The following is a 22,183-nucleotide window of genomic DNA, read 5'->3' as shown; positions in this document are numbered from 1 at the left end:
GAATCTTCCGACTCGATGTCCTGCGGTCAGACGTAGGACGCTTAGTAATTCATTGCCATTGAGGTGATAGGATCCATGTAGTTCTCTAATTGCAGCTGCCCATTTTTCAACGTTATCTTCAATGGGAGGAACTGATGCGCATGCGGCTACTTTTTCTTCTTCAGTCCATGGGCGATAGAGCAGCAAGCTCTGTGGATGGGCGGGTTGGCCAGGGTTTGGCATTCCATAAGCTGGGTTGGCTACAGCTACCATGGGATATGCTGCCACCTGCTGGATGTCTGGGTATAATTTTGTTGTTGCAGCCAGGACGTCTGCTGTTGGTTTGTTTGATCTTGTACGGCTTCCAATAGGAGGGGAGGCTCCGTCCCCAAAACTCGTGGAGGTGGAGTTTGGGGAGGAGGTAGACGGGGTAGGCGGTTCCCGCTGTTGGTTGACGTTTACTTCCTCTTCTGGATCATTTTGCTGTTGCACTTCAGCTGGTGCATTTCCGTTGTCTCTTCGTCTGGCGCCGGTTTCCTCCGTTGGTCTTATCTTCATCTGGTACATTTTTCTTTCTGTCTTTTCCTTTTTTCTTTTCTCACTTTCCAAAATGCTTTCTGCCCTCATTTTACACTGTTTTATCCACACTTCAACAGCACGTAGTTGTGCTTCCAATTTTTCTACATTCTTTCCCTTTTTAATCTTCTTTGCTCTTTTCTCCACTAAACTTTTCTTAACTTCCTCTTTGTTCCTGACATCTCTCAAAGACGGGTTAAAATCATACTTGGTCACCCAGGATTCCAGATACTTGCACGCATTAGCGTCAAAGCTTGCAATAAACTTAACATCCTGGTGTTGTTCTATTTCTTTTCTCAATGACTGGCCCATTGTTTCTACTCCGGAGCGGGCAGCAGTTACTCCCTTTCCTTATCACACACACACACACACACACACACGCACACACACACACACACACACACACACACGCACACACACACACACACACACACACAGACACACACACACTCACTCTTTTCTGTGGTGCACCATTTTCTAATTTAAAACCATGTTTTGTGTTTTAGGCGATTATTTTTAATCGCAGTCAGTTCTGTTCTGACCTGATAAATCTTAGTTATATTGAACACAGATATTTTGGTAAACAATGAGTGGGGAGGTGTAAATTATTACGTATTTACGGCAACGTTTAATTTCCTCTACCCGGGCACCCGAAAACTACACTTTTATTTAACAAGTTAAAAACTAGTCAATAAAAGTATTATGGATCTCATCTAATAAAACCGTGATCCCTTTGATGCCCGGATCATATATACCATGGGTTTTTCTATCTTCACGGGCCAACGCCCAAGCGCTTTGCTTTTACTCCCCACTTTTCTATTTTATGTTACTTCTACAGTATATTTAGTGTTCCTTTTTCAAACTTTTGTGTAAATCGTGATAATTAAACAGCATAATACCTGTTAGTCCTCGGTGCCGGTCTGGTTCGCAGGACCCGGTGTCCGGGCGAACGGCCGGGGCCGGAGCGGGGAGACCCGTCCCGCAAGGGGAGACGCTGTCGACAGATTCTCGGTGTCCTCGGTTCGGCGGCGGTCGTCCGTCCAGATGCAGGTCCCGGGTTTCGGCACCAGTTAAATGTTGGGTCTGATGTTACAGATCCCCTTAGTTACCAACCGTGCACAAAGGAAAAACGAGGCAGAGGCTGTGCTTTGTTTCAATGCAACCGCGGCTGGGGAGAGAAGGGGAGACGTGAGACGTTGACTCACGCTCGGCTCCGTCCGACTTCCTCTCCTCCCCCGGCCACAAGTCGCTTTTATTACAGTTAAGTTTCTGTTTTCATATGTCATGGAAAAACACAGAACAGTTTGAGCAAGTTGAGCCGTGCCTTAGGCGCCGCCTCTAAACGACAGTTGATAATATAAAAACATAAAAATATATACAGGATATTCTTTAAAATACACATAATGTTAAGATTACTGTTTTAAGCAACTTCACATGGAAAAACACAGGGTTTTCAGCCTCTCAGAACAAAGTATCTAATTAACACACATTCACCTCCTCCCATCTCATCTGTCCTGTAGGAGACTCACCCTTTAAACATTTGAATTGTCACATCAAAACTATACTGAGTAAATCAAAGCAATTTTGTCCAATTCTAAATAGTCATAACTAAATCAAAACAGTTATAATTAAATAGAAAGAAATATTCAGTTTCAGTACACAACCTGTATGTCTATCGCAAATGAATGGTGTGGTAACTTCTGTAGCCACTTAAGTTGAGCTAATTAGTAAGCTTAGCGGATTCAATAACTTTATGACTGCGGTAATGTTTGAAATGTGTTCAGAATGATAAATGAAGCATCTGGCTTGCCAATTCTGATTAAAATTTATCAAATGCTATCCCAAAAGCTTGGTCTCACTTGACCAAGTCTGCTTCAAGCGCACGGAAGAGGCGGGACTACTGCCCGACCCCCTGGGACACAGTTTAAAAGCCAGCACGTGAAGGAACTTCTCTCTCTTCTTTGCTCCCCTCTTCTTTGCTCCTCTCCCTCTTCTCCTCTTCCCCCATAACCATCACTAGAGACGTGGTCACCGAACACGCTGAGAGCGACCACGTGGCTTCCTTCTTTGAGCCCCGGACTTGAGCCACGACGCGCGCCTCAAAGCACGCATCACGCAAGGACTCGCAACCACACTGCATGTCCCAAAACGCGCATGTCTGTTCCTGCCGAGAGCCGACCCACCTACCTTCCGCTCTCTGAATCACGCAGCGTCCCGCCGACCCGGTTCCACGACGGCTGTTAGGCACCGAGCCGCTGCGCTCCAGCGACCCATTTCTGCTCCAGCCGTGTACCTGAGACGCCCCACAGCACCCAAACCAACTGACTGCGGCCTCTCAACCGCGCAAGCACATCTCCACCAAACGGCCCTTGTGCCAGCCAAGAACCTGCTGCGGCCGCCGCGCTGCACGTGCACCTAGCCACCAACCGGAGACCTGCAGCGGCCTCTCAGTCGTGCGGCCATCATCATCAGCCAGAGACTCCAGTGCAGCATTCCAGCTGCGCGTGCACCGACCGCCCAGATCGCCTCCAACTGAGTTTTCTTCAACTGAGGATCGACGCTCGCCGAGTCCCTCTCTCTCCCGTGCACCTGAACCAGCACGTAAGTGCGCCTTCATTGCAATCTGACCATATACTACTGGTGCAACACTTTTATTCAAATATAAAAGGATTGACAAGTCAAAACGCTTCCATCTCTATTCCCCATCTACCTTTTTCATTCCCCTTTATTTCTTATCTTAGTTAGTTAGGTTGCATGTTTTCTTTTTATCTTTGATTCACATTTTTATTCCGTTCCATTAATAGGTTAGGCTGTGACTGATATATGTGTGTGCTTACTAAATAAATTTGTTGCCTAAAAATTCAATTTCTGCCGAATAATTTGTGTTTACTGAATGGATTAGTAATTCTCTTATTAAAGCAAAGAACTCCATAATTAATTTAAGTAGCAACTTCAGATTATGAATACTTGATAATAGGATTTTTATTTAGATTTATTTTGCTCCTACAAACAAGCAAAGTCAATGTGGTGCCCCCAGAGGTTGCTGGGTAAATTATAACTCCCCTCAGTACCGTCTAAATTTCCCGTTTGCCATTACGGCAACCCAAATAATCGCTACATACAAAAATCGCTTATATATATATATATATATATATATATATATATATATATATATATATATATATATATATATATATATATACACAGTGGTACCTTGGCTCACAAACTTAATTGGTTCCCACAGAGAGTATGTGAGCCGAAAAGTTCGTCTTCCAAACAAGTATTTCCCATAGGAAACCATTGAAATGAGAATAATCCGTTCCCAAGTCCCCATAAAACACAATTTTCTACTAAAAAAGCCTTAAAACTACACAAAATATACCTTATTTTATGTATAATAAATGTGCTATTGTATTGTAATTAAAGAAATACACTGTACTGTATAATAAAGTGTTTTTATTTGCAAAACTTGCAACTTGCCTTTGTGATGGTACAGTAGTTGAAGGCTTGATGGAATGGAGTGGGAGGACGAGGGAGGGAGGGAGTTACTGTTTGGAAGGAGAGTCCTCCGGTGTGGCTTCTCTTCTTTGCTTCTTAGGAGACTCTTTATCCTTGTTGCTGACTAAAAACCTCTTAATTGACACCTGTTGCTTTCTGAGTTGTAAGGTCTTACGAAACTGAGGCATCACATTATCATTCATCATGTTGATGATTCTCATAGCCACAGTCTTTTCTGAATGGTACTGTTCGATAAAAGCCTGCACTTCACTCCACTTAGTTAACATGGTCTTGATGCTCTCTCTTGATGCTGCAGCCATCTCCTCCTCCTCGTCCTCACATGACAACTCCTGAATGGCTTCCTTCTGCTTGTCCTCTTGAAGGCGAATCAAATCCTCTGTGTTGAGGACCTCATTATGAACTTCCAGGTTGCCTCTTGATGATATCCGAGTGAAGTTGCCGTGTTTTCTCGGCGATAATACCCAGGACGCTAAGTCACACAAACGCACACCTCGTTCGTGTTTTTCGATGATCTCCTTCTTCTGCTCGACCGTAATTTTCTTTAATGTCTTCTTAGGCTTAACACTAGCCTGTGGTGGGGTCTTTTTCGGTCCCCTGATAGCAAAAGTACACTCCAAAATGGTCCAAAATGTCTACCAAACACAAACCACGTCCGCACTCAAAGAAAGGGGGTGACGAACTGGGACGCCGTGAGCGTGCGTCAGCTTCTCGTGATTTCTCGTGTCGCGTGATTTGGTTCGTCCGCCGAAAACTAGTTCGTCAGCTGAGACTATATGCTCGCGAATTTAATGTTCGTGAGGCGAAAAGTTCGTGAGCTGAAGCGTTCGTGAGCCGAGGTACCACTGTAGATATATAACATTTCAAGCACAATATCTCATATGACCTAATTAGAGCTTTGAACTTCAAAGTTTCCTTTCAAAGGTTTTACTCCAAATTGGCATGCTTTGATTTACTTCATCTGCTGGTCTTCCCTGCTTGCGCTGGCTGGGTGCTGTTGACTGTTGCTGTTGTCACTTAGGCCTAATGAAGAATGATTCAGGTGCGATGGTTGAGTTTTCACTGTAGACATCAATGATCAAACATGGTGGGAAGTTTCATAAGGGCACATACTATTTTTGTCTTTTATCAATGAGTCTTTTGACTGCGCAAAATTACGGTGGTCCTCGATGACACATTATCGATCAACAACGTGTTCAACAGCTCCCTACCTTCGTTGCCAATGAGGTAGTGAAACAACTTGCATTTTGTGGACTCCTCTGTGTCCGGCATTGTCAGTTCTGTGCACAGTGTGAATTCCTCTTTCCATGCTTTCCACGTCTTTGATAAATTGCTCGAATCCAAAGAAAGAATCGGCGGTGGCCTCAGTCCCTCCATTATGGCGGCCTTCCGTAGTTAGCCTCCGTGCTAACAAACTAGCTTCACTTTGTACACTCTTCTCACATTGCCAATTTAACTACTCATGCATTGCCACGATGTTTCATTCTGCATTTTCATTAAGAATGGACGGTTAGAGCACTCACATTTGCTCACTTAACTTTTATTTAACTAACAGCACAAATCTCTCATACATATTGCTTCCACTCTTCATGTGCGCTGCGCAACAACTCCAACAGTCCAACGGAAACACATACCCACCAACTAACAATCCTATTTTTACAGTACTAAAATGTGGTCCATGCAGGGTTTGAACCCAGATATGCCGATATTATCCACTGGGCCATTATTGCCACAGAAGAATCTGTGACATCGTATGCAATTGTATTGAATAATGCAGTATAATACAAAGCGGTCATTGAATACTATGTTGAATGATTGAATTTTGTCATTGAAAATATAGAAACAAACAAAACAAACAAAGTATGGTGAAAAAAAACTTTACCCAGGGTTTTTCCCATGTAGAAAATTTGGAGGCGGCCGCCACCACCTAATTTGCTTGCGGCCTGAGGGACTGATATCGCTCAACACAGCGCTCCAGTTGAGCTCGGCAGCAACGTATTTTAACTGCAGTTGCAGCGTTGCGCCATTATGGAGGCGCTATATCAACCGCAGTGCACAGGAAAGACCTGACGTAACCGAAGAATAAACTTTTTTTTTTTTACTTTATTGTACCGAAGAAGAAACAGATCACGTAGCAATCATTGCACACTCCCACTACCTTGATGCGAGGCAGAGGACTGGTGGCTCCAGCCATCGACAAAGATAAAAACACAGTATATACAATGAGCATAATAGTGTTTTACAAAAACGCTGAACTATATTTACAATTTAATATGTACTAGTGGATGAATTTTTAATGATTATAGCAAAAAAAAAAAAAACGTGAGTTGCGGCCGATGGCACAACACCGGGCCATCCACTTAAATAAGCTTTCAGCTAGCTGCGCGCAGCACAGAGCCTCCTTCGGCGCTCGCCCGGCCCATGGTCATGGCTTCAGCTTCGGGTAGAAAGTAGGGTGACCAACGTAACCACGACAACAAGGCGTAGCCACGGACTTGCTCACAAAAAGTCCCCCGTTGCCTTCGTGGATGCCGGATTGTTGTAAACCACAGAACCGCTAAACCCCAATAATTGCTTTTTTGTTATTGGCCCACTTCTGCTCAACACTTCAAAAGACTTTTCTCATTGAAGCTACGCCAGCATAACTCAGATGCCGCAAAAAAAAAAACCAAAAAACGTGACCATCACACGGGCCTGTTTGTTAGCCTCATGTTGCTATCTTCAGCTAGCCCGTCCACTGGCATAAACTGCGTGCTAAAGACGAGTCGTTGCTGGTCTGAGGACAACAGGGATGCGGCATCCCAAGTGACGTTCAAGTGGTGAGTGATATACAGTATTTTCAATCTGGCAAACTATGTCTTCACACGATCAGTGGCACCTGACTGTTTGGGGACGGCAATTAAGTAAATAAAACACTCTAAATTGAGCTAGTGCATTGCATGAATGTCAGTACAGTGTATATATTGTAATACTTTTGTTATCCTTTAAAGCATTAATATTAATAAATAAATGAGCTCATTTTAATGGTTTTAGTATGAATCATAGCCATGATGCAGTTGACCAGTATAAAAATGCTTAATATGAAATCATCACAAAACATATGGGCCACCATTGCAAATAATTTTGTTGATACCTACAAACATGTGCAGAGTGTGATAATACTTGTACTTCTAAACATCAACTTAACATTTTTAGTATTTAAGATGTAAATGTATATTTATGGTGTATGATGTGTAGACACTTGTACAAAAAATATGAATAAAAACATTGTAGTATTTATCATTAATATAATAAAAATGCTTTGAAATGGGAATACCGGTATTTACTTTGCAAGTCAATTTCCGTGTGCACCCCTAAATTTTCTTCGTGTGCTCCTAAAAACACTGTAGTGTTTACAAAACACTACAGACTGAGAATCCCATTTTCTTCATCATATATTTAGTAATGTATGTTCTATGAATAATTTTATATTGGATAAGTTGTAAATTTGTGTGTTTTGTCATTTTAAATACGTTTTCACAAACTTGAATCCAAAAGTCAGATTCCGGAGCTATAGACAAGTCTTTAATAAACGTTTAATTGCTGCTGTATTCATGTGTGGGCGTATGTAACCATTAGTTTTAATTTCTGTTATTACTCTTAACTCTTTTACTGCCAAAAACGTTAAATGACGTTTCGTAAAATCCTACGGAGGGCCGCCAAGGACGTTAAAAGACGTTCTCCAATTTATTATTTTTTTGGGGGGGGAAACGGGTGGAGGAAAGCCTTGGCCAGCTGTGGTGAAAGTTTCAAGCAGATCTAGTTAGCCTAATGACTATTTTTGGCCCCTAGATGGCAGCGATGACTCTCTTTTGACAAGATTGGGTAGGCGTCAGTAGAAGACGTGAGGCGGAGCTCGAGGGGACAATGGCTGGGGATGGGAAGCGAAAATGGCGACCGGTTGCAAGCAGCTCACGCTTGAGCATTTTTTTCAAAGACGAAAAGCATCGACCAGTGCTAAAGAGCACATTGATGACGACGATGATCATCATCGATGATGATGATGGTGACTCCGAGGTTGGAAGCGTTGACACGGCAGTAGAAGACGTGAGGCGGAGCTAGATAGCTGAGGAAGCGAACAATGGCGACCGGTTGCAAGCAGCTCATCGACCAATGCCAAAGAGCACAGTGATGATGACGATGATGATGATGGTGGCTCCGAGGTTGACGCCGAAGTTGGAAGCGTTGACGCCGAAGTTGGAAGCGTTGACGCGGCGGCTATGACCACGTCATAAAGCCTCACCGGCTAGCGATGCTAACACCGGAAAACGCGGAGCACAACCGAGCACGCTCAGGCGGACGTTCAATCGGACGACGAAGAGTGCCCCAAGTCCAATGCATATTCATCGGGTGCAGTCTGCTACTTGCTATTCCCTGGAAAAAAAGGCCATCAAGAAAGTGTAACGTCTGCACGCGAAAGGGGCAATCGCAGTGAAACGAATCCGTTGTGCAAATCCTGCTCCGTCTCCTTGCACGCAGGGGAGTATTACAAAAAGAAAAACTGTATTTGAAACATCCACATAATTGTAAATAGTACCACAGTTGCACACATTTGTAAATAGTTTGCGAAATTGTTTTGTCAAATTGTTACACTGTTGAATGGAAATAAACGTATTTTGCAATCTAAAAACACTTTTGCATTGTTGGTGGTAGTGTTTTACAGAAGTAAAGCACTGTTTAGGTGTGTGTGGCGTCATTCATGGACAAAAAGAAGTGTACAATTCACTAGAGTGCATGAAATAACATAGTTTCACAAAAAGCTTGTTTTCTCCATTTTTTGTTTCAAACAGAACATTTCGGTGAAACTAACCATTTTCTATTGTTGATTACTGAAAAACGGAATAAGGTAGAAACAAACTTTCTTTTTCTGATGAAAGATGAGAGTTCAATCTTTCATTTGGTAGTATGTGTTTCCATAGTCTAAATACAAAAATTTCTGTGGACCTTGAAAGATCAGTCAAAATGCTTAAATCGGCTGACCTGGCGGCATCCCTTTTCTGAAAACGTCTGGCAGTCAAAGAGTTAAGATTAGTGGAGCACGCATTAACTAGAAGTGCTTAAAAAATATAGCCGGATAACCATCCGGGCCAGGTGCTCTGCCATTGGGCATACTATCTAGAGCACTGTACAACTCGTTTATAGTAAGTGGCGCATCTAACATATCTTTATATTCAGTTTCACTGAGGAATGCCTCAATATGCTCAGGGTTAGGCCTGTTAGTTTCTGAGTATAGGTTGCGATAATAGTTATAAAATGTTTTATTAATTTCTTCAGGTGATTGTGTGCATTCACTAGTTGTCCCTTTAATAGCCGTTATAAGAGATTTTTCCTGATTGCGTTGAAGTTGGTTTGCAAGAAATTTACCTGATTTGTTATTATATTCAAAGTTGTTGTATCTCAATTGTTGTATTATAAACTCTGTCTTTTTAGATAGCATATCGTCTAACTGTATTTTTGTATTTTGTAAGTCAGTCCATATTTGGTTATTTGGTTTTATTGGTACTCATCCGTCAGTTGTTTAATTTTATCTTCCAAGTCTTTTTCTAATTTTTTTATCCAATTTTTTTTTATAAGATGAATATGATATAATTTTACCTCTAATTACTGCTTTTCCAGCTTCCCAGAGAAGAGATGGAGATAAGTCTGGAGAGTCATTTATTTCCAAAAAGTCTGCCCACTCTCTTCTTATGAATTTGACCCCAATAGTTTGACATGAACAAATATTCTGAATGTCAAACACAAACATTTATTAAATGCTTTACTTTAATGCATGTAGTTATATTTATTGCTTGCCTCTAACACAACCTGTGCTACTGTCAGGTTCAATAAGCTGACATTCATTAAAAAAAAAAAAAACACAATGAAGGAGAGAAGACACCTTGTAGCTTTTCACAAGCTAGCGAGGAGAACGGGTAGAGGGTGTGCCTCAGTTACAACTTCCTACCGGTCTGAAGCACACTCTGCCGAGCCCTCTCTTTTTATTTCTTTAGGGCGGTCCCTGGTTACATGGGTGTTCCAACTCTACAGGGAGGTGGGGGCACAAGCATAGTTGGAACACAGTGTACTTGTTTGCCAATGTGTGTGTGCATGTACGTGCTGAGTACATGTGTGGTCAAGTTTGCAATCATTTCTTAACAGACAACAGGCGTGTCTTTAGCGGACTGGCTCATTTCATTCCGCTGGGTTGGATGTTCTTGTAGTCATCATGAGTCATCTCCTGTTAATCACCTGTTAGATACGACTACCTTAATATGCTATGTAGAAGCAGACCAAAGCATTCTTTATTGCAAGCAGAAACAATTCTTCATTGCATGAGTCATCTTAGATAGGCTGTCCTAATCTGACTATGTGTGTGGAAGCAGAGCAAGCATTCTTCATTGCAAGCAGAAGCAATTCTTCATTGCAGCAAATAGTAAGGTGCTTATTCATGTGATAACTAATTGTACAATTTTCCCAACAGCTACCTTTAATGTAACCATCCCCTGTCAAGCTAAAGGATCATCTGTTGTCAACATAAATAGTGTGATTAATCTGTATTAATACATGATTAATGTGATAATTGTTTGTGATTAAATAATTAGTTAACGCTTTAACTTTGACAGCCCTCCACTAAATGTAATGAATGTTAAATAATTAGACAATGATTATTGCACTTGGACTAAAGTCTGGTCCAACTGGGATTTGAACCACGTTATAGGTCAGTGGTGGGCAAACTCGGTCCTCTAGGACCGGAGTCCTGCAAGTTGTGGATGTTTCCCTTCTCCAACACAGCTGGTATATGATCAGCTCATCAGCAAGCTCTGCTTAAGCCTGATAACGATCCTGTTGATTGGAATCAGCTTGTGTTGGAAAAGGGAAACCTCAAACCCCTGCAGGACTCCTTGAGGACCAAGTTTGCCCACTGTTGTAGGTGGTGAAAGACATGTTCCTAACCATTGAGCTAAGTGAATTGTTTAAGATCATGGCACTTTGCTTATTTAGGCTCTATTGAATAATGCAGTATAATGGTGAACTATTGATGAAGCTGAATGGGATAGTATGCATTTATTCATTTGAATTTGGTGGGTGAGGCTTATATTCAGATGTGCTCAATAGTCTAGAATTTACAGTAGTCTGTTCTTGGCAATAGCCAGCAATGCCAGCCTTTTCAGAATGTCTGTGACGCTTATTCCGAGTCAAAAAGAAAATTCAATCTTTCTACTCTATTGCTGTCCATTGCCTTTTGCCCTGAACTCTACCACTATTGCACCTTTCTACCCCGACCAGCCTCAATGGAAAATTCCATGTCCGGCCTGTCTAAGTCAAGACCAAGACTTTTGGGAGTCCAGTTCAGGACAATACCAAAACCTTCAAACTGTGGTTATGAGACCGGTTTCAAGGTTTTACAATGCTGGCTTTGAGATTTCTTTGGTGGAGTGTGGACTTTGGTGTTGATATCCCACTATGAGTTGTTTCAAATTCTGTGGCCTTACTTAATTTCTGACATTTACTAATGACAACATTAACTTCAAAACACTGAATGTCAGTTAGAGAATGCTAATCTTTCACAATTGTTAAAGAATGGATTAAATGTGCTCTCTAATTTAAACCGCAAACATGGTTAAGGTTATGTTTTTTTTATTGAACATATAAACATGAAGAAAACACAAAACATATTACAAGTATCAAATATAAGTTGAAGTAAAAAGAAAAACAAGAATAGGAAGAAAGAAAAGAGTTTATATGTTCAAAAGGCGATGGAGGAAGTTAAAAACTTATCTAGTCCTACCCCTTAGACCCTTGTTAAAGAATGGATTAAATGAAGAAACACTGATAGTGATTTATTCTATGCCTTTTATGTTATTGTATACATGCCCTGAATTGTAGCTCTATGTTGTGAAACTGAAGCAGTCATTTCACTGGGCCAGATGTTGTTGAGAACTTGTCATGGGAACCTGAGTGTTGATGGTGATTCTTTGTCTGGTTTGACACCGGATCATCCCTATAATGGCTCTTCGGAATCTGCATGAAAAATGTCACGTTAACCCCCATGTAGTACATTATTGAAAACGAAAAAAAAGGTTGATAGAGGGAAAAAAAGAAACACTGACTTTTTGTTAGCAATTACATAAATGCAGGGGTTATAAAAGGTGGAGGACTTGGCAAAGAGAGGGGCGATGATAGCCATGGGTGCAGGAATTGTTCTGGGGTCACCAAAAGATGCCCAGAGACACACCATGGAGTATGGAGACCAGGCCACAAGGAACATTGCGATCATCACAATGGACATCTGCAAGCCAAAAGCAAAATAAGATAACTTACATGTTTAACATATCTAACAAGTATTGACTTTATTTGTAGTGGTATTTAAACACTGAATTGGCTGTAAAAAATAAAAAATGCTGTTATGGAGAGTCATAACTGACAAATATGAATATTTAAAATTAATATAATTCAGTTACTGAGAATTGTACAATAAAATTAAGTCCACAAAAGTTGCATGCTAACATAAATGTCATTACAATCATTACACACAGTAGATTTGGATGAAAGCAAGAAGTGAAGTCCTTTTCTACCTTTGTTACATCCATCTGATCCGACCAGTCAATATTAATGTTATCTAGGCAGTTGCTTGCTTTGTATCTGTTTACTGTGACCGACACATTGTAGTAGCAGTAAAACATGATGGACAGAGGGACAACAAAGTTGACGGCAATCACCGTCATAGTGTAAGAAATGAAGGATCTGTGAAAGAAAAAAACAAATGAGTTAGTTTCTGCTTTTATTTTACTAGGTAAATAGTTGCCAAGTGTATCCTTGTATAAAATCATCAGAGTTACAGTGCATAGAATTGGTAAATCAGAAATCTGCGATTTCGGGATTGAATGACGACCGGACAGGCCTGTCACTCTGACATCAGCGGTCATGAAGTCCTTTGAATGTTGAAATCTTACTTGCAAAATAGAGATTACTTTGTCTCAATCGGTAGTCATGGGTCTCAACGAACAAAGATCTCATGTGGGGTTCCGCAAGGATTCATACTTGGACCACTTCTATTTATCTAAAAGCTGCCCCTTGCTCAGATATTGGAGCACTACAGCCGTGGTTCTCAACCTTATTTCAATTATGTACTCCAAGTGAAATATTGTTTTACCCACTAAGCAGTGCAAAGCCTTTATGGATGAGAAATATATGTATCGATCATCTTTTAGTTGCTATTTAATAATTAAAAAGAAGACTGAACATTACCAACAGAGTGTTTTTGCATTTTGGATTTTTGTCATTGTTGGTTCCAGGAAGAAAACTGCTGTGTCAAGCTTTTTTTCTTTTTTTTGCATGAACGCTACATAATTAAAATATTTTAAAATCTCACTTACCCCCATTTGAGAACCCCTGTGAAGGTCTCTTATCATACACATACACAGTAAATTCTGTAGAGTAAATCTGTCTCTATTTTGGAGTAGGAGCAAATTGACTCAGTTTTAGAGTAATATTTACACTTGGAAGAGAGTAAAATAAAGAGTTGAAAAAATAAAAGTCTCTCAAGGGTTGAGGAATGAACTCATGACCTTCAACTGGGCCACGCTAATATATACAGCTTTTATGGACATCAGTCAGCCTTTGTTCGTATCTGAGAATGTTTGTAACTCGGATGTTCGTAACGAGAGGACTACCTGTATATGGAAAAAGGTTTTAAATAGGCCATTCATTGGAGGTGCGCCTTAGGTGCGCCTTATAATCCGATGCGCCTTATAGTGCGAAAAATGCGGTGTGTGTGTGTGTGTGTATCTATATATATATATATATATATATATATATATATATATATATATATATATATATATATATATATCCATCCATTTTCTTGTCCTCACAAGGGTCGCGGGGGTGCTGGAGCCTGTCCCAGCTGACTTTGGGCATTAGGCGGGGTACACCCTGAACAGGTCAAAAGTTTAAAGTGAGAAAATGTATAATTTTAAGGGAAAACTATGTTGATTTTGAATTCCATGGTGTCAACAAATCTAAAAAAAAGTTGGGACAAGGCCATTTTCACAACTGTGAAGCATCCCCTCTTCTTCTTACAACAGTCTTTTAATTTATTTATTTATTCATCAATAATTCGTGTTTTTTTTATTGTATTTTAGTATTTTATTGACAGTTTTTTTTTTATTATATAGATTTGATGTGTATGGTAGTGTGCGGATCTCAATGTGCAGCACTTTGGAAACACTTGTTTATAAAATGTGCTATAGATATAAAGTGGATTGGATTGTATTAATTGTAGGCAAATCTCTTGGGGTAAAATTGAGGAAAATAATAATTATAGAGCACTGCATTGGCTCCAAAAGAGACCGGCTCAACGGGCATCTGCCCTGTATGCCAGATAGTCAGTCCAACCCTGTCTGCACATGTTTGGCCGTATTAACCCGCTGTACTTTTGGGAGGGAGTAATAATATTTTTTAGTTCAAGCAGTCTTCAACTCACGTGTCATTCTGCCGCCAGTTAATGGTGCATGTAGCTCCAGTTGGGTCTGGGGCATAGCTAGCCCAGCCCACTATAGGCATGGTGGACCAGAACAAAGCATTAAGCCATGCTGCCAGAATAAGGAGATTGTATGAACGCGCCGTCATTTTCTGCCCTGAAGAGACAAAAGACAAACACATGCGCAAGGATTTCAAAAATTCTTGTGTCTTTGTAGAAAAGATTGTTGTTCACTGTACATACTGGAAATGTATAGTACAATATGATTGGATACCTATGTCAGGCCTGCAAATTGTGAGATGACGGTCTATGGCCACCACAGTCAACAGGCCGATGCTAGCCATGCCAAAGAAGATGTTGAGAGCTGCATAAATCTAGAAACAAAAACAATTTTAGCAGTCTAAGATTATGTCCTTATAGCTGAGTTTCACTTTAGTATTAGTATCAAGCGCCCTATTAGATAATCACGGTGGAACAAGGAGAGAGGAAATAAAAGTAAAAAAAAATAAAATAAAATGCCCTCAGGCAATTCATAAGTTGTAAAGCTGCTCAATGTGGAAATTTTCCCAAAAATATATTTACAATGGACTTTTTATTTGACCATTTATGACTCAAACATCTTCTCGTTTGCAGATTAAACACCTTAGCTGTTGAAAGAAATATTATGTTTCAATTTAATTATAACTGTTTTGATTTAGTTATAACTATTTAGAATTGGACAAAATTGCTTTGATTTACTCAGTATAGTTTTGTATGACAATTCTCTGTCACTTTAAATTCCTACTAGCATGGTGTATTGAGACATTGTGACCAATGGGGGCGTAGTCATGTGACTCTGGGAGGTAACATTTTGGAGGACAAAGGGATATTAGCCACAGGCGGGGGATGGGAACTTTACAGTTGAGAATTCAAGATGGCGCGGGTGGCTGCCATCGTCTCCTGTCGGCGATGTCGTGAATAAATGTGAAGAAAATGCCTGAATTCACTGATCTCATGTATGTTTATTAATCAACGGCATGAACACGCAAATGGTAAGAATCCTTCATTCCAACAATTGGTGACGCCCGACGTTCGAGCTCTACCGTTCTACGTGCCTCGTGGCGGAGTCCGGACGAACAGAATTCCATGGCGCCGAGTTAACTCTTTGACTGCCAGACGTTTTCAAAAACGGGTTGTCGCCAGTGCCAGCCGATTTAAGCATTTTGAGTGATCTTTCAAGGTCCACAGATTTCTACCTTATTCCGTTCTTCAGTAATCAACAATAGAAAATGGTTACTTTCACCGAAATTCTCTCTTTTGAAACAAAAAACGGAGAAAAATAGCTTTTTGTGAAACGATGTTATTTCATGCACTCTAGTGAATTGTACACTTCTTTTTGTCCATGAATGATGCCACAAACACCTAAATAGTGCTTTACTTCTGTAAAACGCTTTCACCAACAATGAAAAAGTGTTTTTTGATTGCAAAATACGTTTATTTCCATTCAACAGTGTAACAATTTGACAAAACAATTTCGCAAACTATTTACAAATGTGTGCAACTGTGGTACTACTTACAATTATGTGGATGTTTCAAATACAGTTTTTCCTTTTGTAACGCTCTCCTGCGTGCAAGGAGACGCCAGGACTCGCACAACAGTTTACTTTCACTTTCACATTGGTCCGTTTTGCGTGCAAACGTTACACTTTCTTGACGGCCTTTTTTTCCGGGGAATAAAAAGCAAGTAGCAGACTGTACACACTTCCTCCGATGAATATGCATTGGACTCGGGGCACTCTCCGTCGTCCGATCGAACGTCCACCTGTGCGTGCTCGGTTGCGCTCCGCGTTACGACACCGTCATAGCCGCCGCATCAGCGGTTCCAATTTCGCCGTCAAGCTCGGATTCACCTTCATCATCATCGAGGATGATCACCGTCGTCATCAATGTACTATTTTAGCGTTGGTCGATGCCTTTCGTCTTGTAAGTGTAGAGCTGCTTGCAAACGCTCGCCATTGCCCGTTCCCTCCTCCATCTAGCTCCATCTAACGTCTTCTACTGCCGCGTCAATGCTTTCCAACCACGGAGTCACCATCATCTTCATTATCAATGATGATGATCGTCATCAACAATGTGCTTTTTCAGCGATGCTTTTGGTCTTTGAAAAAAACGGCTCTGGCGTTAGCTCCTCGCGACCGGCCGCCATTTTTCCTTTGTTTTCCATTCTGATCTCCTTCTCAACGCTCTAGCTCCGCCTCTACTGACGCCCACCCGATCTTGTCAAAAGAGAGTCATCGCTGCCCTCTAGGGGCCACAAATAGTCATTAGGCTCAAAAAACCTGCTTAAAACTTTCAGGAGAGCTCTGCAAGCCTTCCCAGCACCCGTTTCAAAAAAAAAAATAAAAATGGGAGGACGTCTTTTAACGTCTTTGGCGCTCCTCCGTAGGTTTTTGCAGAACGTCATTTAACGTCTTTGGCAGTAAAAGAGTTAATATGGTAAGAGGACTTTTTATCCTTGTTGTCAGATGAATTCTGTTTGTCGTGGACTCTGTGACGGGTTTCGTCGGCTAAATTTAGCTACGTTGTACGTGAGATCTGAGTGAACGGGTATTGTCTTTGTTTAGTGTACGCGTTTGTTTGTTAAGCTCCGTGGTGGTGTGTTGGCGCCACGCAGTTTTCGTTGTTTGTCTTCTACAATGTGCGCGACGTGTCTGTGGCGCAGCTACCTAGTTTGAGTTAAGTACGTAACGTTACGATGAATTGTGCGCGAATAAGTTGACATTTGAACTATACGTACGTGGTGACGGTCTTTTTTAGGGAAGTACCGTCACATTGGATTCGGCGCTGCTGTGATTGAGACAGCATGAACAGATTGAAGTGGACGGCTATGTTTGATTTTGTTGTTATTTTTGTTGTGTTTAGCCGCTTCGCGAAGTAATCGATAGATCTAGATATAAGTTATTTTTTGACAGAGGCACGGTGTATTTTTTTACGTGAGTCCGTGCACTTCGGAGATATTTGGGTTCGTCTGTGGTTATTTTATTTTTTGCAGGAGTAATGAGCAACGTTGCGGTGAGAATTATAACCTATTGAATTGGTTCAATTAATTTGAGGAGTTTGTGTTGCGTTTGAGTGTGTTTTGGGCCTAGTTGGTGGGTGTCTTTGGTTGCTTGACTGTGTGAGATATATGTGGAGCATGTGTGAATTGTGTGTTTTTTGGGGGGATTTGATTTTTTCTTGTTTGTGTGCAGGGAGTTGTGAATGTTTGTGTGACCCTGACAATGGAAAGGTGTATTGCGTAATGTCCTGGGGGAGTGTTGAAGTAGAAGGGCAGTTTTTGTGTTTTTTCTCCTCAATGCCTTTATGAAAATGGAGAAGAACAGAAGTTAAATGAAAGGAGGACTGAGTTTGTTGGTGACAGGTATTTTTGTGTCTCCAAAAATAAGGGAGATAAGATAGGTTGTATATGAATGGCGTTTTGCAGAAAGTGGAAGAAAGTAGGTTTCAATGAAAAAAGGGTGAAAAGTATTTTTTTCTATCTCTCCAATTCCTTTGTCCTCAAAAGTGGGGGTGAAATTGAGAGGTGGCAGGAACTCGTTCTGCATATTTTGTTGTGGGGGAGAATTCCTCCTTTGTCTGTGACAATTTTTAAAGCCCTTCCCCCGCGCTTGTTTAGAGACAGGCCTGTGGGGATGGGGGAGTGAGCTATTGTTTTAGGAGGTAGACTGGTAATTTTTTTGTAACAAGCAACATCTGGTTGCAATCTTTTGTGTGTGTGTGTGTGAATACCAGGGGGTCTTCTGATGCTAATCTGTTAGATCAAAGTATTCCTGTTAAGCGGAAAGATATAGAGGTTTAGATGATAACTACAGGCCACTATTCATATTATTTCATATGATTAGGTCTGCTTTTTATAGTTGAATATGGAGTAATATTTTTTTTTTTTGAAAAATAATTTTCATTTTTTATTTTTTCCCTGCATCTCTGATGACTCATTCGTAGGTGTGAAAATGATTTAACCTTTGTTCTGTCTCTGAGTCCCATTACAGAATTTGAAGTCGGCCATTTTGCGTGCAAGTCCTGAGACTTGAGAGAACTTTCCATGTGGGCGCTGACTGGGAGGTGTCACATTTTAAGCATAATTTGAGGTAACATGTAATGAAGAAGATGTCTATGGTAGACATATGCGTAAATATAGTAATACTACTTGCTATAGTGTAGTGAATAAATTAAAAAAAAAACTACAAAATAAATAAAGATGAATACATTTTAAAAAAATGAATTACAACAAGCAGATAGTACTCTCTTGCTATGATCTCATCTCCCTCTGTCTGTTGCGAGTGTATAATGTTTCTGGCAGGTTCAATCTTTGGCTACAGGTGTTTCTCTAGGGTGACTCAACAAACGTGCTGGATTAACCTGGCTGTTGGGCCACGAATATGGACAGTTGTCTCCTGCTCTGCTTGGTGTACAGAGTGAACGGCAAGCTGCACGATGGCCACTTTCGGGGGGAAAGTGACCACACAGACTGCGACAAGGATGGTACACTGTATATCCGCTCGCCCTGTGACTGTTCAGTGACTCTTATGCATTGTTTGAGCATAATGTCCATCAACTTTTTGAGCAGACATCTCGAACTCTCATCACAGCCGTCTGGATGAAACTATCAGGGGATCTCCAGTGAAAGCCCAGGCCCGCTTTGAACTTTGCCCTGCGCAGCTGCTGCCATCTGCTGGACAGGAAGGGATATGGACTCCAGTTGTGGACCCAAAGCTCTCGAATCATCTGAGATTAGCTCCTTGGGTCGTATTTTGGTCTGTTTGTGTACATTTGCACTCTGTATTATGTCAGAATGGGAGATGTGATCTGTAGCAACGTAGTTTTGGAAATTGAAAACGGCTTATTTGAATCAGGCTTCTGGATTGGGACTCATTGATGTGGAACACTTACGGCAAATTTGCTGGTTAAATTTTTAATTTTTGATTAAGCTCACAGCACTGTGATCTTTGGATCCCACGGGGGATGCTTTCTGCAAAGTTCCCTGCTGTGTTTTACAAGCCCCACTACTCTGTAGAAGAGGTGGGGTTAATCAGCATTTTAAGATTACTTTTTGGTTTGTTTAAAGTAGGTATTTTGTCTTGTTTTCCCTCTGATCTTTTATCTTACTTTACAGTTTGTTTGTTTTTCCTCACTTTGTGTTGCCTGAACAGGATTCAAATTTGCATCACAAACGCTTGCCTCAAAGGCTTTTGTTTTTATGACTTGTTGTTGCTAGTTAAGCCGGATCTGCCCCTATAGTTTTGGTGTTGGCCAAATTGCCCCAATTTGTTTTTTCTTATCTACAGGACACAAGGTGTCTGTTTTTTTTCCCTCTTTGAAGCAGCAATCTGTTCGCTGCTACAGTTTTCACATATATGTCTGAAAATGATCTGAGTTGATCTTTATCAGATGGGGGAATTACTGGTCTGTCTGTGTGTATCGTCATGAAGGAAGGTATGCACACAAACAGTTCATGTTGAATTAAATAAATGTAGAACTATAAGTTAGTCTGAATGTGATAATTCTACAGTCTGTGAGAATGAATGAATTCACAGGAGGAGAATTGAGGTGATCGGACTTTGACCATGGAGGAAAGTAAGTTTTGACAAAGACGACACTCATGGCGAAAATAAGGTAAATATATTCCATTTCAGAAACAATTGAAAAGTCTAATTTCTAGAGCCCCTGGAATATGCCATTTAGGTGTGGAAGGAACATTTAGACACACCTGGGTGACATTATTTCATGAGACAAGTTGTTAAAAATGAACTGCAGGACTGCAGTGTTTATTAAAGGTATAAGTATATATATATAAATCTCTTCCCGGAGTGTTCATGGCCCGGCCGGACGTGACCACTCTGGGTTAAGATGTTGTTGTTTTTATATGATTTACACTGATATGATAAAAAAAATACAGAAATTTGCTGGTTACGACTAAAAGCACATTTATGCTAAATCTACAACAGTAAATATCACGGTAAAATTTTTTGATTAATCATTGTCTACCATCATAAGGGTTTCCTAGGGATATTGGATCAGACAAAGGAACCCATTTCAAAAACAAAACTTTATAAGATATAGCAAAGGCATTGGGATTAAAACATATTTGCTATAGTATATTATCGCTGATCCCAAGGACAGATTTAAAAAAATATATAGAAATATTAAACAATTGGCCTCATAAAGTTTTAATTGGCTACAAGATTTTCATTGTTGTATCATTGAATGTGCAAATGTCATTAAACGGATTCTGTTTGAATGTCACAACAAACAGAACTTTTCCCGGGTTCAAGAGCACGTTCCAAGTCCTACAACTTAAACAATTAACTAAAAAACTAACTCCCAACTAACAAAAACTACCAGGTGCTCTTTCCAAAGTAAAGAATGTTGAATATGTATGTTATAAGTGACTAAATGAAAATGGTTTTGCATACAGATTGGTGAAGGAGAGGTCGATCTGGTTTGCTGCTCATAAAGGGGGGAGCACATCACCCACATGTGGTCCACAAGGCTCATCAATCACATCACCTGACCGGGGGGTAACTAAGCTGCTGACCCAGATGCCCTGGCTGTCTGTTCCAGGGGGATGATGTCACGTGCTTTCCGAGGCACTGTTCCATAAAAAGACCGTCATTGCGAGATGACTTTGCGGCAAAAACACATCTGCTATTGCGTTGTGACACTTTTTGTTGAATATAGCCACGTCACATCGGGTTATGCCTTATATATATGATATGCCCCTTCCACTGAAACTTTCTTAATGAATCACATTGTTCTTTAATGTCATATGACTGCTAAACTACCCTCTCTCTCTCTCTCTCTCCTGCTATTCTTATTTCTAAACTCCACACACAAACATTGCTTAATTTTGCGACGATCAAGATCCGCGCTGGACTGTCTCTCTGAAGTGTTTTTTAATGTTTAGCTTGTGTGTTGGGCTTTTTTAAAAGAGCCCAAATGGGAATTGAAAGAAATATTATGTTTAAATTTAATTAGAACCGTTTTGATTTAGTTATAACTATTTAGAATTGGACAAAATTGCTTTGATTTACTCCCCTACTTACGAACATTCGAGTTACGAACAACGGTACATACGAACATGTCTGCGTGCATGCGCGCATGTCAAAAAATGTTCGGAAAGAGATGCTGTAAGTTAGATTTTGTACAGCACCTTTTTCCGAGTACTGTAGTGCTTCTTTCCGCCGCTAATACCGACGCTTGGCGCTGTGAGAGCTCACCCAGCATTGGAGGCTCAGCAACGTGTCGAGGAGGAGGAGGAAGAAGAAGAAACGGCTGTCGCTCATAGATAAAGCCATCGCACTCTTCGAGCAGCAAGACCCAAATATTGAACGTTGCACAAAGGTTGCAAATCAATTGAATGATGCCATACAGTGCTACCGCATCATTTATGATGAAAAAATAAGAAAACTGTGCAATCGTTGTTAGATCGCTTCTTTCTGCCAGTTTCTAGTAAATCCTCCAAGGAAGATACTCATCAACCCTCATCTTCTTCTCCTCGACCCTCAACTTCTTCCTACATTGAAGTTACGGAGGAGGAAGTAACTTTTGAAGCCCATTCCAGCGACGACGAAG

The 22,183-nt window shown here is 40.8% G+C and overlaps 2 protein-coding genes across 2 annotated transcripts in view; one reads left to right on the top strand and one right to left on the bottom strand.

Annotated features, from left to right (window-relative positions):
* The window catches only part of LOC144048747 (glucosamine-6-phosphate deaminase 2), a 267,445-nt gene that overhangs the window by 197,954 nt on the left and 47,308 nt on the right, over positions 1 to 22,183 (top strand). The gene's annotated exons all lie outside the window — the stretch shown is intronic.
* The window catches only part of rrh (retinal pigment epithelium-derived rhodopsin homolog), a 32,462-nt gene continuing 20,268 nt past the window's right edge, over positions 9,990 to 22,183 (bottom strand). Inside the window, exons 3-8 of the mRNA XM_077560147.1 lie at positions 14,847 to 14,946; positions 14,576 to 14,729; positions 12,666 to 12,834; positions 12,201 to 12,379; positions 11,965 to 12,111; positions 9,990 to 10,338 (exon numbers count right to left, since the gene is read on the bottom strand). Of these exons, the coding sequence (XP_077416273.1) occupies positions 12,006 to 12,111; positions 12,201 to 12,379; positions 12,666 to 12,834; positions 14,576 to 14,729; positions 14,847 to 14,946 (708 nt within the window). The 3' untranslated portion in view covers positions 9,990 to 10,338; positions 11,965 to 12,005. The remainder of the gene's footprint in view (positions 10,339 to 11,964; positions 12,112 to 12,200; positions 12,380 to 12,665; positions 12,835 to 14,575; positions 14,730 to 14,846; positions 14,947 to 22,183) is intronic.

Source organism: Vanacampus margaritifer, chromosome 1 (genome assembly GCF_051991255.1).
Source record: "Vanacampus margaritifer isolate UIUO_Vmar chromosome 1, RoL_Vmar_1.0, whole genome shotgun sequence".
NCBI classification, from domain to species: Eukaryota; Metazoa; Chordata; class Actinopteri; order Syngnathiformes; family Syngnathidae; genus Vanacampus; species Vanacampus margaritifer.
This window is presented reverse-complemented; position numbering and strand designations above follow the sequence as displayed.